Source organism: Nicotiana tabacum, chromosome 5 (assembly GCF_000715075.1).
Source record: "Nicotiana tabacum cultivar K326 chromosome 5, ASM71507v2, whole genome shotgun sequence".
NCBI lineage: Eukaryota > Viridiplantae > Streptophyta > Magnoliopsida > Solanales > Solanaceae > Nicotiana > Nicotiana tabacum.
Genome location: NC_134084.1, coordinates 56361899 through 56384178, shown reverse-complemented (window position 1 = coordinate 56384178; position 22280 = coordinate 56361899). Strand labels below are relative to the sequence as shown.

The 22280-nt window shown below is 40.2% G+C and overlaps 1 protein-coding gene across 4 annotated transcripts in view; it reads left to right on the top strand.

Annotated features, from left to right (window-relative positions):
• LOC107782199 (dnaJ homolog subfamily C GRV2-like) overlaps positions 1–14494 on the top strand; it is a 66670-nt gene extending 52176 nt beyond the window's left edge. For all 4 annotated transcript variants that reach the window (XM_075253598.1, XM_075253596.1, XM_075253597.1 and 1 more), the window contains exons 22-23: positions 12695–12763; positions 13742–14494. In XM_075253598.1, the coding sequence (XP_075109699.1) occupies positions 12695–12763; positions 13742–13948 (276 nt within the window). In that variant the 3' untranslated portion in view covers positions 13949–14494. The remainder of the gene's footprint in view (positions 1–12694; positions 12764–13741) is intronic.
• The last annotated feature ends 7786 nt before the right edge of the window (positions 14495–22280 follow it).

The window sequence follows — 22280 nt, the reverse complement described above, 5'->3', positions numbered from 1 at the left end:
TTAATATAGAAAACCTGACAGTGGAGATACAAAAGTTGATCCATTCAATCCATTTGTCTCCAAAATTCATCTTTATAAAAATGTTTAGCAGACAAGGCCAACTAACATGGTCATATGCCTTTTCAAGATCCAGTTTACAAGCAATACCCCTTTTCTTCATCTTCATCAGATACTCAGCACTTTCATTAGCCACCATATCATCTATTATTTGTCTGCCTTTAATGAACGTATTCTAGCTCTATGAAACTAATTTGTCAATAACCTATTTAAGTCTTTCAGCCAGTAATTTTGCAATAATCTTGTAGACACACCCCAACAAACTGATGGGCCTAAAATCTTTCACCTCCACTGCTCCCTTTCTTAGGTATCAATGCTATAAAATTAGAATTTAAACTATTGACAAAGATTCCTTTTTGATGAAAAATTTCAACTGTTTTCCACATGCCATCCTTAACTGTACTCCAACATTTCGGGAAAAAGTGAAGGTTGGAACCATCAGAGCCTGGAGCTTTATCACCTCTAAATGATTTAATCACAGCTTCCACTTCTTCCAAAGAAAATGATCTCTGCAGGCATTCTTTATCATCATGAGAGAGCTTTCTGAGATTCTCCTCCTCCCATCTTGGTCTCCATTCTCCGGTCTCTCTGAATTTTTTTTCATAATACACTTGTATGTGTTCCTTTATCAATTTCTCATCTTCTACCAGTTCTCCATCCATTTCTAATTTGGTAATACAATTAAATCTCTTATTGAAAAACTTAGTATTTCTATTTCCTTGCTCTAACCATAAGCATCCGTACTTTTACCTCCACGAAGTCTCCTCAGCTTTTAACACTTCCTCTAACTCCCTTTGAATTAAATTTCTTTCTGCTTCTCTCTGTTCTTCCTAAGCCACCACCATTCGATGGTCTAATTCTTCCAATCTAGCCAAAGTCTTGTTTTTATTATCCTCATGTAAGAATGCACGGGAACTAGGACATATTCTACTCCTATTACATATGGGACTAGGACATATTCTACACATAACTATCTAACACTCCTCCTCAAATCGGTGCATACAAATCATATGTACCGAGCTTGTTATATATGTAACTAATACGAGGACCAGTGAGGGGTTTGGTAAAAATATCTGCAAGCTGATCATTCGACATAGAAGAACATAAACTTCCCGAGCAACAAAACCAGGTGGTTGCTGATAAATAAAGTTGGTTGAAAGGTCGCTGGAAAAATTTGAAAATAGTGAGATTAAGCCGAATTTCATACTATAAAATAAGTTCTAAAACACCACTGGAAACACGGAAACTTTCTGGAAATTACTATTCATGCCGGAAATCATCGTTCATGCCGGAAAAAGGCCACTGTTCACGCCGGGAAAAAAAGTTGTCAGAATTTGATTTAATTTATACGAGTAGGCTCGGAATCACTGGACGAGTAAGTTATCCCGAACAAGTTTTGTCAAAAAGTGGCTGGAATAGCTCACACGCGCCGAAAAAGTTATTGTAGCTCGTCGTAACCCTAGTTCTGACGGCGCGTGGAGGCGCGTGAGGGACTTTCTGCCGGAGCAATTTGACTGTTTCCGAACAATATGGTAGAGTTGGTTTTCACACAACACTTACCGATGAGGAGATAAAGCAAATCAATCTTGAGTCGTCAACCGGAAAGACGTTGACTGATTTTTCTGTTCCGATGGGATTGGAGTTTCTGGGGTTTGGTCGCACAAGGGTTTCGGATCCGATGGTGGTACTGATATATGCACAGTACCACTGTAGGAGTGATGAACCCCGGGAACAAGACGAAGTTGCCGGAAAATTGCACGACGATGAGATTTTTCTTCCCGGATGTCGCTGGAGTGACGCACAATGATAACTTTCTCACTGAAACTCTGATACCATGTGAGAATGCACGGGAGAAAAATCTAATTATTAACAATGATATACTGAGCCCTATGTACATATTTTACTCCTGCTACATATGGGACTAGGACGTATTCTACTCCTACTACATATGGGATTATGACTATTTACACATAACTATCTAACACCTCCAACTGCCCAAACACCTCCCTGTTCCATTTTTCTAGGTCACTGTTCAAAAACATAGTCTTCTTTGCAAGAATAATATCTGGTTCACCCTGTATGTCATAAGATTTCCACCATTTATCAACAAGATCTGTAAAGCCTTCATATATTTTCAAACTTGAAGTAGTCTTTTCCTTTTCTCCAATCTCCACATTCTAAGAGAATTGAACAGTGATATGAAGTAGTTCGTGGAAGGACTCCCTGCTTCATATTTTTTAAATGTTCATCCCTACCTTCATATTAAAAATTTGTCTATCCTGGATGCACTCTGACTGTTTTTGCCTCTGAACCATGTAAAAGAACTCCATGAAGTGGCAGGTCAATTAAAGAGAGTTCATTTATTAACTTATAGAACTCTCTCATTGCCCTTGTGTTTCTAGCTCTTCCTCTCTTCTCCTCTTCAAGCCTGATTATATTGAAGTCTCCTCCCACTGTCCATTGTTGAAACAGACCACTGATTGCTGCAAGTTGTTTCCACAAGCCTCTCCTAGCTTTCCTATCACAAGGGCCATATACCCCAGTTAATGCATATTGAATTTCTGAGTTTTCTTTTTTTTGATGAAATAAGGTGTTTCATTAGCAAAAGGCATCAAGGAGATGCAAGTTACAAAAGTAATGAAATGCAGAAAAAAGAAAAATATAAGAAATATAGCTCACTTTACAGTGTTAATCTAAGACCAGGGAGCTAACAAAGTCCAAAAATTGGTCAGTGCTAATTACAGAAGCTAATTTAGTCCAACAAAAAAGATTGAGTAGGCAATTAGCTTTGAGAGTTTGAATTGGAGTTGAGATTCCATCAAAACAACTTCTATTCCCTTCATTCCATAAACACCAAAAAATAGCACCAGGGATCATCAACCAGATTTTTTTGATGGTCTTGTCAACTCTCCATAAACTCCAGCTCAAGTGTGCCTCTTTCATATTCTGTGGCATGACCCAAATCAAGCCAAAAATGCAAAGGAACATATTACAAAGGTCAAAAGCCACAGGGCAATGCAAAAACAGGTGGTTGACAGTTTCTGCATCTCTCAGACATAGATAACACCTGTTGACCAACTGGAAACCTCTTCTGTTGAGGTTGTTTTGAGTTAAGCAGGCCTCATTGAGGGCAATCCAGTTGTGGCAAATGACTTTGATAGGCAGTTTGGTCTTCCATATTAACTTCCAGGGCCATGCATCTAACACCTGGTTCTGGAATCAGTCTGCCTGTAGCATTCTTTTATTGTGAAGGTGCCCTTGCTTCCCCAGCATATGGTATCTGGTTGGCTCACATCAATATTGTACCCCTCCACTTTTGCTAGCAAATCATATAGGCTATCAATTGCTCTTCTAAAGTGAACATCCCAGTTGCTACCATTTCTGTTTTGAGCTATAGAGGAATTCTGGTGTAGAGCAATCTGATATAGGCTAGGAAACTCATCCATGAGTGAAGAGCTGTTTAGCCATTTATCTTTCCAGAATATTATGTGAGCCCCATTGCCTGGTTTGAAGTGGATGCACTGGAAAAATTCACTCACTCCCCAATTTACTGATGTACTTTCAAGGACCCACACCATAAGGTGCATTAGAACTTTTAGTGCTCCAGTTATCTCTTTTCCCATGCTTGGCAGTGATCACTTCCTTCCATAGGCTTGATTCTCCTGTGCCAAATCTCCAAAGCCACTTCATTAGTAGGCATTTATTGTGGGCTGCTAGATCTCTAACTCCCAATCCTCCATTGCATTTCGGCTGAGTGACTTTGTCCCACTTTATCAGATGAAATTTGTGGGTGTTGCTATTTCCCTCCCATAGGAAGTTTCTCCTGATTCTATCCAATTGCTTTAGAACTTTCTTTGGAATGGGAAACAATGACATGAAGTATGTTGGTATGCTGTCAAGCACACTGTTGATGAGAGTTAATATGCCACCAATGGATATATATTGAATCTGCCAGGAGGTTAGTCTCTTCTCAAATTTTTGAATGATCCCATTCCATACCTCACAGTTTTTGAACTTAGCACCCAATGGTAGGCCCAGGTATGTTGTAGGTAGAGTCCCAATGCTGCAACCCATAATGCCTGCCAGCTCCTCTACATTAGGCACCTGATTGATAGGGTAAATTTTGCTTTTCAGCACATTTACATGTAACCCTGACAGAGCTTCAAAGAGGAGAAGAGTGAGGTTCAGGTACATAACTTGCGACTTATCTGCCTCACAGAAGATCAAAGTATCATCAGCATATAACAGGTGAGAAACAGTGACTGAGTTCCCAATATTGGAGCCTACTTTGAATACCTGAATCCACTGCATTTCTCTGACTTTTTCTAGCATCTTGCTTAGTCTCTCCATGGCTAGAATGAACAGGAAAGAAGAGAGTGGGTCTCCCTGCCTGATCCCTCTTTGAGGGGAGAAGAAGCCCACTTGTTCCCTATTGACTAAAACTGAGTACTTCACTGTTGAGATGCTGAATCTGATCCACCTTATCCATTTGTCTCCAAATCCCATCTTCCTTAGTATAGAGATTAGATAGGACCAGTTCAGTTTGTCAAAAGCCTTCTCTATGTCGAGCTCAGTGTTTTGAATAGCGTGAGGCGACAAATAGCAATGAGGGCCTGCTTCGTTGACGCGAGAAGCGAAGCGCTCGCCTTTTTGATGTGAAGCGACAATTTATATAAAAAAATAAAATATTAAATTATAAAAATATTAAATTATATATATATATATATGTCAATTCAAAAATATATCAATTAAAAACTCAGGTTTGAAGAAGCTCTCTACCTCTGCCCGTGAAGGAATTGAAAAACAGAGCCAAAAAAAAAGAGAAGAAGAAAAAGAAAAGAAGAAAGAAAGAAAGAAAGAAAAAACTCTCTGCTGCTGCTCGATCAAAAACAACAAAGCAAAAAAGAAGAGAAGAAGAAGAAAAAGGAAGAAAGAAGGAGAGGAGAAAAAAGAAAGAAGAAAGAAGAAGAAAGAAAAAAAATGGCAGAAACTCGAAGAAGAAGAAAGGAGAAGAAAGAGAAGCATACCTGATGAAGAAGCTTGAAGAAGAAAGAAGAATCGCTGATGTGACTGGTTGACTTGAAGGAGAAAGAAGAAGAAATCGCTAAGCCCTGAATTTTTTCTTTTAATCGCCGGTCTGCTGCCTTTTTCTTTTCTTTTCTTTTTTCAAAAAGCGACGCTATAGGCGCCTCTCGCTACACAGGCAGAGGCGCTCGCCTTTTTGAAATCGCCATGCAACAGAGGCAAATAGCGCTGGAGGCTCGCATCGCATCGCCTCACGCTATTAGCGCTGAGGCGAGCGCTATTTACCACACTGGTCCAGCTTGCACATAATACCAGGATCCCCAGTTTTAATCCTCCAATCTAAAATTTCATTAGCTATAAGTGCTGCATCTGTGATCTGTCTATGTTTGATGAAGGCATTCTGGTGACTGGACACAAGTTTACCAATAACCTTCTTCAGCCTTTCTGCTAGCAACTTGGCCACAATCTTATAAACACTTCCAATAAAGCTTATTGGTCTGTAGTCATTGAGCTCAATTGCCCCTTTCTTTTTAGGGATCAAGGCAATGAAAGAAGCATTGCATGATCTCACCATGTAACATTGCTGATGGAAATTGTTGAGAGCCCCCATGACCTCTGGTTTGATAAACTCCCAGGATTTTTGGAAAAAAGCCAATGTGAAGCCATCTGGACCTGGAGCTTTATCTGGGGCACATGAAAGAATAACATGCACTTCTTCTTCGTCAAAGGCTTTCTCTAGCATCTCCCTGTCTTCCCCTGAAAGTGTAGCAACTTCTTCAAAATTAGCTGTAGGTCTCCATCCCTCATTCTCTGTGTACAGGTTCTGATAGAAGCTCAGAATCTCTTCTTTGATTTTTGCCTTGTCTTCTATTAATTCCTCATCCTCCTGGAGCTTGTCGATATTGTTGAATCTTCTGTGAGAGTTGGCAATTGATTGGAAGTACTTTGTGTTCCTGTCACCCTCTTTTAACCATTGACACCTTGATTTTTGTCTCCAAGATGTTTCTTCAGCTTTGGCTAGTTCCTCCAGCTCCCACTTTTAAACTCCAGATCTTCTGCTTTTCAGATTGTATTGTGATTCTATTTTCTGTGATGTGTTCTAATGCAGCTAGTTCTTCCAATGCTCTGTTTCTCCTGACTTCCAGCTTGCCAAAGGTTTCCTTGTTCCAATTGGAGATGTCCTTTTTCAGATTCCTCATTTTCTGAGAGAGAATGAAATCCGGACTACGCCCTATCATGTAACTCTGCCACCAACCTTTCAACATATCTATGAACCCTTCTTGTTGTAACCACATGTTTTCAAACTTGAAATAGGAATGTGTAGAATCCCATTCTCCACACTCCAACAACAATGGTCTATGGTCTGAAATTGGTCTTGGGAGAGCCAGTTGCTTGATTGCTTTGAAGCTCTCTTCCCACTCTGCAGAAACAAGAAATCCTGTAGAATGTCTTCTCCCCTTGACCAGGTGTATTGTGCCCCATGAAGAGGTAGATCAATTAATTGGAGGTCCAAAATAGTTTCTGTGAAGTTCCTCATAGCTGTGGATCTTCTGGAACAATTGAGTCTTTCAATCTCATATCTACATACATTAAAGTCCCCTCCAATCACCCATTTGTCCTCCCAGATACCCCTTATTGCACCCAATTCCTGCCATAAATCTTCTCTCTTAGGGTTGGTATGTGGGCCATATACTCCGGTGAAAGACAACCTAAAATCTTCCTGCAGGCTTTCAAACATACAAGTGATCGTGTAGATGCCTTGATGAGAGTCGATGCATTTCCACAAACGTTTATCCCATAGGATGATAATGCCACCTCTGGTACCACAAGCTTTTAACTCTACCCATTCAGCCCACCTGTTCCCCCAAATATGATGAATGAGACTAGTTGGAATGTTTTCCATTTTGGTTTCCTGTAGATACAGTAAATATGCCCTCCATTTTCGAACTAGTGATGCTAAAGTGCTTCTCTTTTTCCTTTTATTGAGACCCTGTATGTTCCAACTTAGGATTTTAACTTTCATCTTGATACAATCTTGCAATGCCGGCCCCTTTTACTACTGCACCCATCATATTTAATCCCACTAATTAACATTTGTACCTCTATTTCCCCTTTCTTCTTCCCCTTTTTATTTGCTGTGGAAGGTGACCCTCTCTTCTGAATTAGAGTTTGTCGATTCTGATCCATCCTCAAGATTAAATCCAGGAGTTCATGTTCGAACCCGACTGTATTGATCCCGCTTTGCATGCTTTACCCATAACCAATTTTGCCCATCTAGAAGTATCTATTGTGTTGGGATGATGAATTACTTGTGATTGCATGAGATTTTCGTCATGCCAAGGTAGGAAGAGTGGCTCACTGCATGAATCAGTGTCTGAGCAAACAAGAGCTGTAGAGGCAGCATCTGACCAATTTAGACGATTTGAAAGACTCATGAGATTGTTTACCCAAGTTTCTGCTTCATCATCAGCTTCGTTGTCAGCTTCAGTTTCGTTGATGGTTGCATGCGAAGAAGACTCTGCCCTAGCTCCATGGATGTGAGTCTTCTGTGAGTTTTCTGGTGGCAGAGCTTCGGTGGTATTTGGAGAGTTGTTGATATGAATTTGGGGGCAAGGGTCTTTTACTCTCCATACAGAATGGGCCTTCTTTGATTTGCCCTTTATTTGGGCCTTCAGACTTGGGGCTCTAAAATAATAGGACTGAGTTTCTATAGGGCCCAAAAATGATGGACTTTTAACTCTTGAGCAGCTTGCTTGACTGGGCCGGGTCAGGAGATATTTTTTTCCTGCCCTATTGTCCAAATAACTTGGAGTGCGGCCAGATAAATTTGAATTAAAGTTCTCCTCTGCCACCTAGACTCCCCACGTGGTACGATGGTACTTTCTCTTCTGCTACAATCCCCGAGATTTTCCCCTGTTTCTTCTCCCTTGCAACTCCGGCACTTCTCCCCTGTATCTGGGCTCGAATTGGAATTGGCTTAGGGGTAGCAGCAACCTCCTTTAGGATCGAGATCTCAAACCTCCAATCCTCCATATCAAGCTCAATTTTGTCTGGGCATTTGTTCCTGCTAGTATTAACACAAATTCTCGCCCAGGAATAGTGACTGCGATGCTTTGTGTCTTCATCAATTCCGACGAAACCACCACAAAGATCACCAATAGTCTTAAAGGTTTCAAGTGACCACGCGTGGATGGGAATACCAAAAGCCTTGACCCATTTGTATTCTGATCTCTGGCAGCCCAAATCAGTTCCTGCCACCGGTGACCACCACTCAAGAGACAGGCGACGACCGTTCCAAAACCATTCACCAGCATGAGTTCTCGCCGCTTCTTGTCTTGAAGGAAACTCAAATAGAAACTGGTTGTGAGAGAGGGCGGTGACTCTCAGACCAGCACAGATTTTCTTCTTCCAATAAAACAGTATATGATGCATCCCCATAAATTTTTCCAAGCACTTCCACCTCCTCTTATCCCAAAAAATGATAATTCCCCCACTATTTCCTTTTGCCTCCACCTCAACCCAGTCAGTCCACCTAGACCCTCCAATTTGTTTTATGCAAGCTGGATCCATCCCCTTTATTGTTGTTTCTGTTAAACACACAATATATGCATTCTATTTTTGTAGAAGCAATTTTACCTTCTCTTTTATCTGCCTTGTTGATTTCCCTCATATCCCGGCATATGATTTTCATCATTGTTCAGTTATCAAAGCCCTCCTACCCTTGTCTCTGCCCCCATTATGTGCACCTCTTTGGAATCCCATCCCAAACTCAAGTAGCTTCGGTTCCCTCTCACATTTCTCACTTGGTGAGGTGGAGCTCACTGAAGAAGATGTAGAAGGTTTCTTGGGTCTTGAACTTTCAATACGCCGCAGTAGCTCCAATAGCCTGTCCCCAATTTCATCCGATTTTATTCCCAGTTGTTTGCTAATTTTTGCCATTTCTTTTCACCTATGTCGAAGCTTCCAATTGGTTCAATCTTTGTTGCATATGCAGCACCTATCCTTCATACCAAGGGAGCATTAAAAGTGGTATGGCAACATCAAATTGCTCTTCAAAATTCATCATAGAATGGTTTTCCGCTCTTTCATTATGAGAATTATTGCTTGGCAGATGCTCCATATCATCCCCCTTTGCACTAAGAATATCTTCATCATTCTGAAGATTCTCCAGACCTCTCTCTTCTTCAATCTATGTAGCATGTTTCATCTTGTAGTTGGTCCTCTTCCGTCTCTCTTTCCCCATGGATTTTGCTTGCGGTGATTTCGCCTCTATCTCAAGACTCAGTGTATCGAAGAAATTAGAGATCTCTAGATCTCTGCTGGAATGAGACTGCTGGGCTAATACATGGGTCAGCCATTCTTGGTCCATAAATAAAATTGTCCCTGAGATCTCTGCTGGAATGAGACTGCTGGGCTAATACATGGGTCAGCCATTCTTGGTCTATAAATAAAATTTTGTCCCTTCTTTGATGTGTTGCCCTTTCCTTTAAAATCACCTTTTGGTCCTGCCTTTCGAATTGGGTTCTTGAAAACCATAGGCCCAATGTCATTCCCTGAAATATTAAGATTAGTATGTTAAGAGGCATTTTACCCTTCTCTTTAATTGACATGTGCTTATCCCCAAAATTAGATTATAGGTTATTGCGCGTACCACATGCATCCAAACCCTGCTTCTCATTCTTCTCGGAACTCGAAGGCGCCGAGTCTTTCACATTAATGCATCGCTTCGAATTTTGTGGCAGTTCACAGTGTGCCGTTTCTTTTTCTTCGATCATCATCACAGTTATTTTTCCGGTCACTTTGCTCCCCCCATGTTGCTGATTCCAGGCGTAGGAACTACGAGATCACCCCAAGGACGCCTTCGGCATCCAGGGGTCATGGACCGACCATAGAACCCTGTTCAATAAGTGGAACGCATTAGCTGTCCGCTCTCAGGTTGGGCAGTCAGGGCGAAAAACGCAAAAAAGGTCTAAGGTCCATTGGGGCTTTAAGCGCAAATAAAGCGTGGGCTTTAATGAAAAAAGACGCAATTGAAGAAAAAGTAAAAATATGCATATGTAGTCCAAGACTAATAATTATAAGCATGAATAACAAATATATGGACAAAAGAATTGGAAAAGAGTTACGATAAAGTGAAATATCCAATTGCTTAGGGTGTGTTTGGTACGAAGGAAAACATTTTCCGGAAAATATTTTCCATTTTCCCATGTTTCGTTGGCTTAAATGTTGTGGAAAATATTTTTCTCATGAACTCATTTTCCTCCAATTGGATTTTCAAAACTCTTTTTCAAATCTTCTCCACCCTATTCCCCATACCCACCCCCACCCCACCCCACCCCCCAACCGCCCCCATCCCCACCCTCGCCCCCTACCCCACCTAAATAAAAATATTATTTATAGTACTTTCTTTTCATATTATAGATAGATTTTTTTCAACAAATGAGTATTTTCTTTTCATGATATAAAAAAGTATTTTTTTCAATTTAACAGAAAAATACTTTCTTTTCATGATATAGAAAAAATATTTTCTTTCATTTCAACAAAATGAGTATTTTCTTTTCGTGATGTAGAAAAAGTATTTTCTTTCATTGCAACAAACAAATACTTTCTTTTCATGTTTTCATTTCAACAAAATCAATATTTTGTTGTCATAATGTAGAAAAAGTTTTTTATTTTCATTTCAACAAAATGAGTATTTTCTTTTCATGATGTAGAAAAAGTATTTTCTTTTATTTCAATAAATAATTACTTTATTTTCATATTATAAAGAGTACTTTTTCAACTAAAAAAGTGTATTTTCTTTATAGTTATGGAGCATAAATTTCAATGTCGTTTTGCGTAAAAAAGTAAAGTATCACATTAGTTCTTTTGGGTTTGTGTGAATTTTTAGAAGAATAATTAAATTGTTGAAGAAAATAGTCCTGAAAACGTTGGGTAGGGGGGGGGAGCAAGGAAACATCGGGACTTGGGGAAAGGGGGTGAGGAGAGTAACATAAAAAAATAGTTTCTACTCTCTAACCAAACACTAGAAAATATTTTCTGGAAAAAGTTTTCCACTCACCAACCAAACAAGGGAAAATAAGTGATAAAACCACTCATTTTTCATATTTTCCATCGTACCAAACACACCCTTAATATCGCCTTTTCATGATTACACTCATTGGCAAGGAATAGCATGCCTTAGAGCCTTGATGCGATACTAAAGCGCCCACAAAGCGAGGCAAAGCGCTCAACATGTTTTGAGCCTCGCTTCAGGGCTTAAGCGCGCTTTGACAACACTGGCCGATTCAACCCATAGAGGCACTTTAAAAATCAAATCATCCACTATTAGCTCCACAGTTTCCGGAAAAGATACGTTGGAGTTTCTCACACAGATTCTTGCCCATCTCAAATGACACCTATCTCTTGTCTCTTCAACTATACCCTCCAAGACGATCACCAACCAGTTTAAAAATGTTTTCTGACCATAAATGAGATAGAAGACCCATTAATTTGAGACACACTTTCTCAGACTTGGAATTTTTACCACTGCAAATCGAAACAGGGGACCACCATTCCAGGAAGAATTCCATATTGTTGAACTTCCATTTTTCCATTTTGAATCTCTCTGATTCCAATCTCAAAGGAAATTCCAACAGAAAATATTCATCATTCACCACTTTAACTCTTACCCCTGCCGGGATCCTCCATTTTTATTGACCCATTCTTGAATTTCCGTGTAACTTGGAGGCTTATGAGTATAATATCTAAAAGAACCCAACAAACATCTGCGATGAAGTTCCACCATACTCCTTAAAGAAGTTGTTTCGATTCGAAGCTGATTCGGACCTAAAGAATCATCCTTCACAACTTTATTCTCCTCCTTTGGCCACTCTTCTACCTGTGCTATCTGGGCATAATTCCATTCGCTGTTGGGCTTTCTTGGCTCATACCTCGGCTCCTCCTTCTCCAAAACATAATTTTTAACTTAAACTGCAAAATCGCACCATCCTGATCGTGGATTATTCACACTAATCTCAGGGATTATGATCATGGATTTATAATTGCCACAACTCAGACAAATCTTCTCATCCCTTTAAAGTTCTGGAATATCCGATATGAATACGATTGACGTTGATAATTCCAGCTTCTGCAAATGTTACATTGTCCTTCTGTTGCTGATTCCATACATTTGCATAACCCCAGATGTTGTGTCTATCAAAAGTAACTCTGTTCATTTGATTTTTCCTCCTTCCCAAGATTTCATACCAGTAGTCACTGAGTTCCGAAACATCAAAAGATTTGGTCCCTGAAGTGAAAAAACACTCTTCCCATTCTAACTTGTTAACTTCCACCTTCACTTTTCTCGTCGCTGTAGAGTAGGCTTAAGTTACTCAGTGAAAAGTATTCTGTTAACAAGAAGCAATGAACCGGGGAAGAAACAAATAAGTGATAGAAAAAGATAGAACTCAGAAAAAGGAATGGCTAAAGAAAGAATCGAAGGAAAATGTATGAGATTGAATTTAAGTTACTCAGTAGAGACATGTTTAACCCCTCTCCCACTCTTTGCATGCTTTCACCAGTTATATATTTCTGGATATCCATTACTAATTAGTGTTACATATTTATCCAGGTTTTGCATGCTTTTGCGGCAGAAGGGGCCCATTGTACTAAAGTTCGTGAGATACTAAATGCTTCCGATGTAAGTCCAAACCCGTAAACAATGGTATACTTGTGTTGTCCAGTTTGTGACTGTTTCAAAACTTTTTCAAATTCTGAGGCTTTCAACCACCCATGTACGAAATCAATTCTTCAATTCTGGATGTTAAGATGTTCCTATGGACTTGTTGAGAAAGATCTTTATCTAGAATACGAGGAAGGGAACAGAAATTAACTTGTTGGAATAAGATGAATTTAGAAACGTTTATAACATGCTTGGCAAACCTAATAAAACTTTGAATCACAATTGCAATCTTTAAGTATTTCAGCGTGTCCAGTATGGAGTGGGGCAGATTCCCCCGTGGTTGCCTTCACAATAATATGCTAAATCAGAAAAAGTTCCTAGGGTGGGAATGGGAGGCATAAGAGACATTGGAATATTGCTATATCTTTGATGAAAATCTATTCAGGGACTGACTAATTCTGAAGTCATCTAGACATCCAACTGAATTTGCTTGTCTGTTAGAACATAATAAGTTTACAGTTTTTTTCTTTATCAAAATAATAAGTTTACAGTTTTACAGATTCAAATCAACTGACAAAATAGTTGTGGCAGAATTTGAATACTTTCTGCTTCATCATGGGAACTGTTCTTGAGAATTCAGTTTCTAGAATTGGATTTTCTAAAGAAGAAGAGTTTACAGTTTGAGTTGTTAAGATCTTGAAACAATCAAAGACACATGCTCTTTTTTTGTTGTTTTCTATAAAACCTAGTTTGTGACCATCTAGTTGTTTGTTCTTTTATTCTTGCCGTATTCTAGATGACAATAATGCTAAATGAAAATAATAAATGCAGGTCTAGAATTGCTTAGATATCATCCCTCTCCTTGTTGGGCCGTGGGACTGAGTTGTAGTCTGGACCAACTCTTACCTCAAAAAAGTGTTAACTTTGTTCTAAGTTGGACCTTCTAATGAAACCAAGATATGTTGATCATGTTTGCGAACAATCCTTAACTTGCAGGTTTGGAGTGCTTATAAGGATCAGAGACATGATCTGTTCCTCCCTTCAAACGCCCAATCTGCAGCTGCTGGAGTTGCTGGATTAATTGAGAATTCCTCCTCCAGGCTGACTTATGTTCTGACAGCTCCTCCCATGCAAACTGGTCAAGCAAAACCTCCAGTCTCGACCACATCTGATTCAAATGGCAAGCAGGATCAAGGTCCATAAAATGAAAAGTTAGCCATGACTATACAAACGTCTTATGAAATGTTTTGGCAATAAAATACGCTGCTCTTCTCTTGTTGGCACTTGAAAGGCATGCATGGTCTAGCATCACATGAAAGGCATGCACGGTCCTCCAATAAGTGGAAGAATTAAATATAAGAAAAAACGAGTTTCATCATGCGATGCGATACCCCCATTTGTTCTGCATCTTGTGTACAGTTTCTCCCCACCCTTTAGCTTGCTCTTATTTTGTTGTCTTTGCCGAAGAAGCCAAATTAGAAGCAGCGGGACATGGTTATCCAATATGTAAAGACAACCAAAACAGCCTGTAAATTATGTTCATTTTGAAATTATTCTTGTAAAATTAGTAGAGTTGATTTTGTTGAGTTTTGGAGTCTCAATTGCTTCACTCCTGAGCTGACTTGTCAAGCTTTTTAGTTGCGTTATTTTTTGTTTATTTACTCCTTCCGCTGAGATGTCATCAGTGTAAATAAACTTATCAACTTCATAATTAGTTCTTTATTTGAGGTTTTACTTTTAGTGAGATAATTGTGGTTGTGGTGCATTACTTTGTGTAGAGATCAATTTTTGTCAAATCTAATGGAGTCTTTGAATGCAGATACATTAAATAGCAATAAAATTTTCTGTACATGCAAGGATGGGTGGCATTTAGATCTTTGAACAGTAGTGTAAGAAGACTTGATGAACTGCTTCGTGGATTGCAGATCAGTCCCTGGTGGTGATAAATTCTTGGGAATCCAAAAACCCAAGACAACATCATACAAGTTAGGATTCCAGTCTTTTTTGGGACATTTCGCCAAGCATATTTCATAAAATTTTGTGCGATTGTTATCCTTTCCCATTTGTAGTACGCCTCGGAATTTTCCAAAGCGTAACTTGGAGATTGTTGCACACTTTATCTGTGTCAATTTGTTTCCACTGGCAATGTTTGATCTGAACATCAGCCGCGTAACTGTATACTAATGATCTGAAGTTATGACTGATCAGTCTATCTAAGTTTAACAATATTGCTATTGATGAACTTTCAGAATTAATGATCTTAGAAGTTTGAATAGCTCTGTTTTTTTTTAAGAAAAAAAAAAAAGGAAAACAAAAGTTTAACAATCTGCTAATGGTCAGAGTCTGAGTTTTACTTGAGATATCCCAAAGCCGCCTGCTGCTATAATAGAAGCTCATGGATAGGCTATTAGTTCTCAAACTCTCTAATATTATTGTATACGGTCGAAACCGGTCTTGTCTATGACATGTTAGATCGGGCTCGGAACATGAGAGATTGAAGATTAACCCCAAATCCCACCATACAAGAGCCCGAAGTCAGAATGTCTGTCTTCAAGAACATTGAGTCCGCGTTCCCGGAATCGACCCTGACCCCAAATGAGCTCGAAGAAACATTGTTAGTGTAACCAACAGAAGACTGAAATATCCGTGACTGGTCGGATATTACGGCGAGAATCTCGACACGTATCAATGAAGGACCAGCAATTAATAAATCAAGAGATTTTTACCTTTTATAGAATTGTACCGAAAGTAGGACTTATCTACTATATAAGGGGGGTCTGATAATTCATTTAGGAAAACACGCATTCTAAAGTAGTATATTTTTATTTTCTTTCTTTAAGCTCTTGTTCTTTTGTATCTTGATATCGATCGAATTGCATCCAGTTCAAGTGTGACTGACTTTCCAAGACTGTAACTGTTCAAGATGTGTGGTTTGAATTTACTTTATCATTTTTTATTTCAATTGCAACTTAATTTATCGCTTTGTGTCAAGTTAATCCACATATCCTTAAAACCACTAACAAATTCAATTGTTATCCGATTTTGAGGGTAAAGAGTTTGGCGCCCACCATGGGGCTTAGGATAATAGTGGTTATTTGATACATATCTCCATCACACACACTACTTTATACTTGTTCTTTGAAGTGTCTCTAATTTTAGGTTAAAACTAAAAAATGTCAAACTTTCAATGAACACCCCTACATGTTGACAATGAGTCCGGTCATCACGGTGAAAATAACAACATAATGCCTGGTAACGAGGTATCGCCCGTTGATCCCATTGGGATTCCACCCGCTGACCCGTTGGACGCTAACTCGCATGTGGCTATCGACACCGATCTGCCTACCGATCCCGAGAATAGCATCCGTGGTGGAGCCTGATCAGCAACGCAAAATACATAAAATAATAGAGAAGACGGGATCAATTTACGGATGATCTTCAAAATGTTACAGGCTCCAACATTCGGCGATAGCTAAGTTACAGAACCAAAGTCGTGCACCGAGCGAAATTGAACCCGATCTGTCCCGGGAAGTCATCCGCAGGAACGAACCATTCACAGAGAGATTGAATGGAAACGAGTCGGGGACTAACCCCGAGATCATAAAAATGCTCTAGGAGCTGACAAAACGGATAGAATCAGGGGAGAAGAAAATCGAAGCAAATGACAAAAAGGTAGAAACCTACAATTCCAGGGTCGACCAAATCCCAGGAGCGCTGTTGATACTGAAAGGCCTGGATTCCAAGAAGTTCGTGCAAAAACCTTTCCCTCCGAGTGCGGTTCCAAAGCCGATCTCTAAAAAATTCTGCATGCTCGAGATTCTGAAGTACAACGGAACGACCAATCCAAACGAGCATGTTACCTCCTACACGTGCGCCATCAAAGGGAACGACGTGGAGGATGATGAGATCAAGTCTGCCTTGTTGAAGAAATTCGGAAAGACCTTGTAAAAGGGAGCTATGATATGGTATCACAACTTACCTTCTAATTCTATTGACTCATTTGTTATGCTTACAGACTCTTTCGTGAAAGCACACACCGGGGCTATCAAGGTCGAAACCAGGAAGTTAGACCTTTTCAAAGTAAGATAGAAGGATAATGAGATGCTCAGAGAGTTTGTGTCCTGGTTTCAAATGGAACGGATAGACATGCCACCGGTCGTTGAAGATTGGGCCGTTCAAGCTTTCACCCGGGGACTTAATGTTCGAAGCTCGGTATCTTCACAGTAGTTAAAACAAAATTTGATAGAATATCCGGCTGTTACTTGGGCCAACGTGCATAACCAGTATCAATAAAAAATTAGAGTCGAAGATGATCAACTTAGGGCCCCTTCGGGGTTCGTTTATCCTGTCAGAACCATCGATGGAGGCAAGAGAGATATTAACCGTGAACCGAGGTCAAACAGGGATCGGTATCAGCCTTACAATGTAGATCGAAGAAGCAGTGGGTCCTGGCGGAATTCTATGCGAAGTGAATCGGTATCATTCTCTCGATATTGTTCATTGTATTCTTCAGCTACTTAATTATTCGGTTACAACCGAGCCAGTCTCGAGAAACCGAGGTCAATTTTTAGTGTTCTTCTAAAAGACTAGTCTTGATTGTTTATCACGTTTATTTTAATTATTTTGCTTCCCTTTACTTTATTTAATTTCTGTTCATAGATCATTCATGTTAAATTAAATCTTGTATCCTTTAACCCGTACAAATTTAAATATTACTCATTTTAATGGTAAACATTTTGGTGCCCAACATTGGCTAAGGATAATAATGGTGATTTAATACGAATCTCCATAACACACCCTATTTTAAACTTGCTCTTCGAAGTTTGATTTCAGGTTAATCTAAGAATGTCAAAGTCTCAGTCCTCTTACTTGAACGTTGACACCGAGTCAAGCCACCATGATGAGTATAAAAATGTGGTACCCAACAATGACGTAACCCCTATTGATCCCAATGGTGTCCCAATCGCTGACCGGGTCGACGCTAACTCACGGTTGCCATCAACATCAACTTGCCAACTGACCTCGAAAATAGCATTCGCAGGGCACCCCGACCATCGACTCGAGAAGAACCCGAAGGGGAAGGTGATGGAGTTAGCTCTTGGTTGATCTTCGAAATATAACAAGTTCAACAAGCAGAAATAGCGTAGTTGCAATGCCAAAGTCATGCCCCTAATAGGATCGAGCCCAAGCGGGTCAGAGAAAACGATCGAATGGATGAACAAATTACCGTGGAAACAGATGAATTTGGGCCCGAAGAAACTTTTGAGGTGATGAAAATGCTCGAAGCACTAACAAATCGGGTTGATTCTGGTGAGAAAAAGATAGAGGCAAACTACAAAGAGGTGGAAACTTATAATTCAAGGGTCGATCAGATCCCGAGAGCTCCTCCAATGTTGAAAAGGCTGGATTCCAAAAAAAATCAGGAGCTTCCCCCCGAGTACAACATTGAAGCCAATCCCGAAGAGATTTTAAATGCCCGACATTTCCAAATATAATGGGACCACAGATCTAAGCGAGCATGTAACCTCCTATACGCTTGCAATCAAAGGCAATGACCTAGAAGATGACAAGATTGAATCAGTGTTACTGAAGAAATTTGGGGAAACATTGTCCAAAGGAGCGATAATATGGTACCATAACTTACCTCCGAGTTCTATTGGTTCATTTGCTATGCTTGCAGATGCTTTCATAAAAGGCCATGCGGGATCCATCAAGGTTGAGACGAGGAAATCGGACCTTTTTAAAGTCAAGCAAAGCGATAACGAGATGCTTAGGGAGTTCATGTCAAGGTTCCAAATGGAGCAAATGGACTTGTGATAACTAGGGATTTTGATACATTTTATACTTCTTCTTGCTTATGTTTTGATTAGAAATTTGTACAAAATAGTCCCAAAAGGCTCACAAGTTGTGCTTGATTGCAGGTTTGATCAACAAAGTGACAAGATGTCAAAGATCAGCTCAAAAAAGGAGTGAAACTTGCACAAGTACCAAGACAAGACAAGCTCAGGCAAAAGCAGGCCCATTGCGACCGCACACCATTCTGTGCGGTCCGCACAAGTGAGGTTCAAAGAGGTGGATTTCCAGGCCAACAGGCAATGCGGACGCATGAGATTTAATGCGGTTCGCATCAGAGTCACTGCGGCCGCACTTGATTTAGTGCGGTCCGCAGAACCAAGGATCAGAGAAGTGCCAATTTGGAAATTGAAGCCAATGCGGTCCGCGCTCCATTTAATGCGGACCGCACTAGAAGCCACCGCGGCCGCACTCGATTCTGTGCGGTCCGCATTGCCCTAGTCCAGAGAGTTGGATTTTCAAGTTCAGAGCCCTAGTGCGGCCGCACGTGATTTTGTGCGATCCGCACTAGTCCCGCAGGGGTATTTTTGTCCAGATTTTTCAGCTTAGTATAAATTGCTTCTTTTCCCATTTTTTAGGTCATCAGATAGATTTTGTACTGAGCTGCGCTCGTGACTTCGATAGTTTTAGCTATTTTGAGCAATTTTAGCTTCATTTCTACATTGAATCTTATAGTTTATCTTAGTAGTTAATTAATATGAGTTTTTCTTCATCTATTTCTTTGTTTTCTTCTCTAATTATGAGTAGCTAGACCCATAAACTAGGGTTATGGCTCAACCCTAGTGTGGGTAATTGATGGGTCTTGTGTTTTGATGCTTGATCTATGGGTGTTTGATATTTGGACTAATTTCATGTTTAATTGCTGAATTAGTGGTTGCAAACACTAGTTTGTGTTTAGTTGACTTTGGCTCTTTTTGAGAAAGAGAGCCTAAGTCTCTGAAATTAGTCCAACAAGGAATTGAGGCGTACTCAAGAGATTGATAGCCCCAATTAAAGGGTTAAACCTAGAGATAGTAATACCTGACTTGAACCTTGATTGCTTGTGCAAATTTGCATACCCAACTGGTCTTGGGAAAGTCAATTCGGGCAAAATCACTCGAACCACCGAGAGGTGTAGAGTGGGTAAAATCGTACAATGGTTATATCATACTCCACAAATATGTCAATCATGCCTTAGACTCAAGTACCTGTCAATTGACCACCTAGGCGAAAGTCACTGCCCTAGTGCCTTTTAATCATTTGAACAACTCGCAATAGTTTACTCTTAGCTTATTCTAGTTTAATTGCGCATTGTAGTTTATATAATTAGAAGTAAATCAAAACCCAAAAATGTTAGAAGTGAAATTTGGAACACATACACAACTCTCGATAAGATAGACACCCGACTCCAACTACTAGCTCCCTATGGAAATCGATCCCGACCTTAATCGGGTAAAAGCTGCTTCGACCCTCTCTCACTACTCAATAGTAGTGTAGGGTTGGCCTCGATAAACTTTTTGGCGCCGCTGCGGGGAGCTAAAGGTTTTGGCTATCTATCTAACTAGTTTTGTGTATTGTTCTTCTTTCCTTCTTTGTTACTAATTTGTGTGTGTCACAACTTCAGGTACCACATAGCAGCAAACAACGCCAATGACCCTCTTGGAAATGTGATTGCGGGATAGGAGATAGACGACGTCGGAGATGATGAGGTGCCTCTTGTACCTCAAGGACAACACAGAGGCCGCCAGGCCAATGCTAATGCAGATGACAATATTCTAGACCCTCTTCCGCCACCTCCAAGAGTGGCTCCTAGAGTGCTTCCGTACCAAGGCTATGCAAGTGCTATTGTCCCACCCCGAATCTGGGCGGGAAATTTTCAAATAACCAATGTGATGTTGACCTTACTAGAGCGACGTGGGTATTTCACGGGCGCTGCAAATCAAAATGCTTACAAACATCTCAAGGGGTTCGTGGATACATGTTGGGGGAGTAAGCAAACTAACATGTCCGAGGATGCTCTCCGGTTGAGACTCTTCCCATTTTCACTTAGAGGGAAAGCACTTGATTGGCTTGAGCGACTTCCCAACCATTCCACCACTACTTGGGATGAGTTGGCGGATAAGTTCATTGCAAAAATTTTCTCACCGGGGCATATGGCTACATTGAGAGATGAGATCTTGGCGTTCAAGCAAGAGCCCACGGAACCTTTGCATGAGATTTGGGAGCGTTATAGAACAATGGTGAAGGAATTCCCCAACAATGATATGACCGAGGCGATGATCCAACAGACTTTCTACCGGGGTATTAACACCACAAACCAATGCATAGTGAACCAACTTGTTGGGGGCAACTTCATGAAGCTGTCTTATGATGAGGCTTGTGACATTCTTGACGAGATGGCTGACACTTCTTCCGCTTGGCAAAGTAGAGCCAATATGCCCCAGGGTGACCCCACGGTTATTCATTTGCACAATGAATTACATGATCATGGGCAGGCTATAGCTGAGTTGACAACCACGATGAACCAACTAGCGAAGGAACAATTGCAACAAGTTCAAAATCCTCGCCAAGTGAATGCCATGGAGGGTGTTAACATGATTGTCAACAAAACAAGACAAAGAGGGCAACAAAACCAAAGGAATTTTGAGCAATTTGATAATGATTGTGGTGGATTTCAAAGTGATGGTTATGATGAACAAAACGAAGAGGTACAATATATTAATAATTATCAAGGCCAAAGGGGCAACTCTTCTAATCAACAACAATGGCGACCCCAAGGCAATTGGGGTAATCAACAACAAGGAAATGATAATTGGGGGAACAACAACCAAAACAACAACTGGGGCAATCAGAACAACAATCAAAACAACCAAGGAAATTGGAATGGTAATAACAATAATTGGGGTGGTAATAACAATTAAGGTGGATGGAACAATGGAAACCAAGGAAACCGGGAGCAAGGCTTTCAAATGCCCCTAATGTACCAACAATCGAACAATCCACCCCCATTTCTATCTCAAGGTCCTAGTTCTTCTAGAAATGATATGGGTATAATTGAAATGATGTTTGAACAGATGATGAAGAAGAATGCGGATTCTGATGCACAGTTGGATTCCCACAATACCTCAATCAGAAATCTGGAGGTTCAGTTAGGCCAAATCTCTCAATCCTTGAATGCACGCCCTAAGGGTGCTCTACCAAGTGATACGGTAGTGAACCCGGAGGGTAGGAACAATCATGTTATGGTGGTAACAATAAGAAGTGGGAGAGGCGTTGATGTGCATGCCTCCAAACAAAAGCAAATTGTGGATGATGATGTTGAGATGCAAGAAGATGAAGTTCCTTTGGTAGTCGAAAATGTGATTAATGAAAATGTGAATGAAGAAGTGAGGATTGATATTAAAGATGTCGAGGTGGAAACTCAAAATGATGTGAACCCGTCTAGGAAACACATAATAGACATGTCGGAGTCGGTTGTGCCTAAAGCCAAGGCTCCTTTGCCAAGGCCACCTCTGCCTTATTCTCAAAGGCTCGCGAAGTAGAAAAATGAAAATCAATTTAAATAGTTCATTGACATGATGAAGAGCTTATCCGTCAATGTGCCTTTGGTGGAGGCTCTTGAACAAATGTCGGGCTATGCTAAATTCATGAAGGACTTGGTAACAAAGAAGCGGTCTATGGATTATGAAACTATAAATATGAC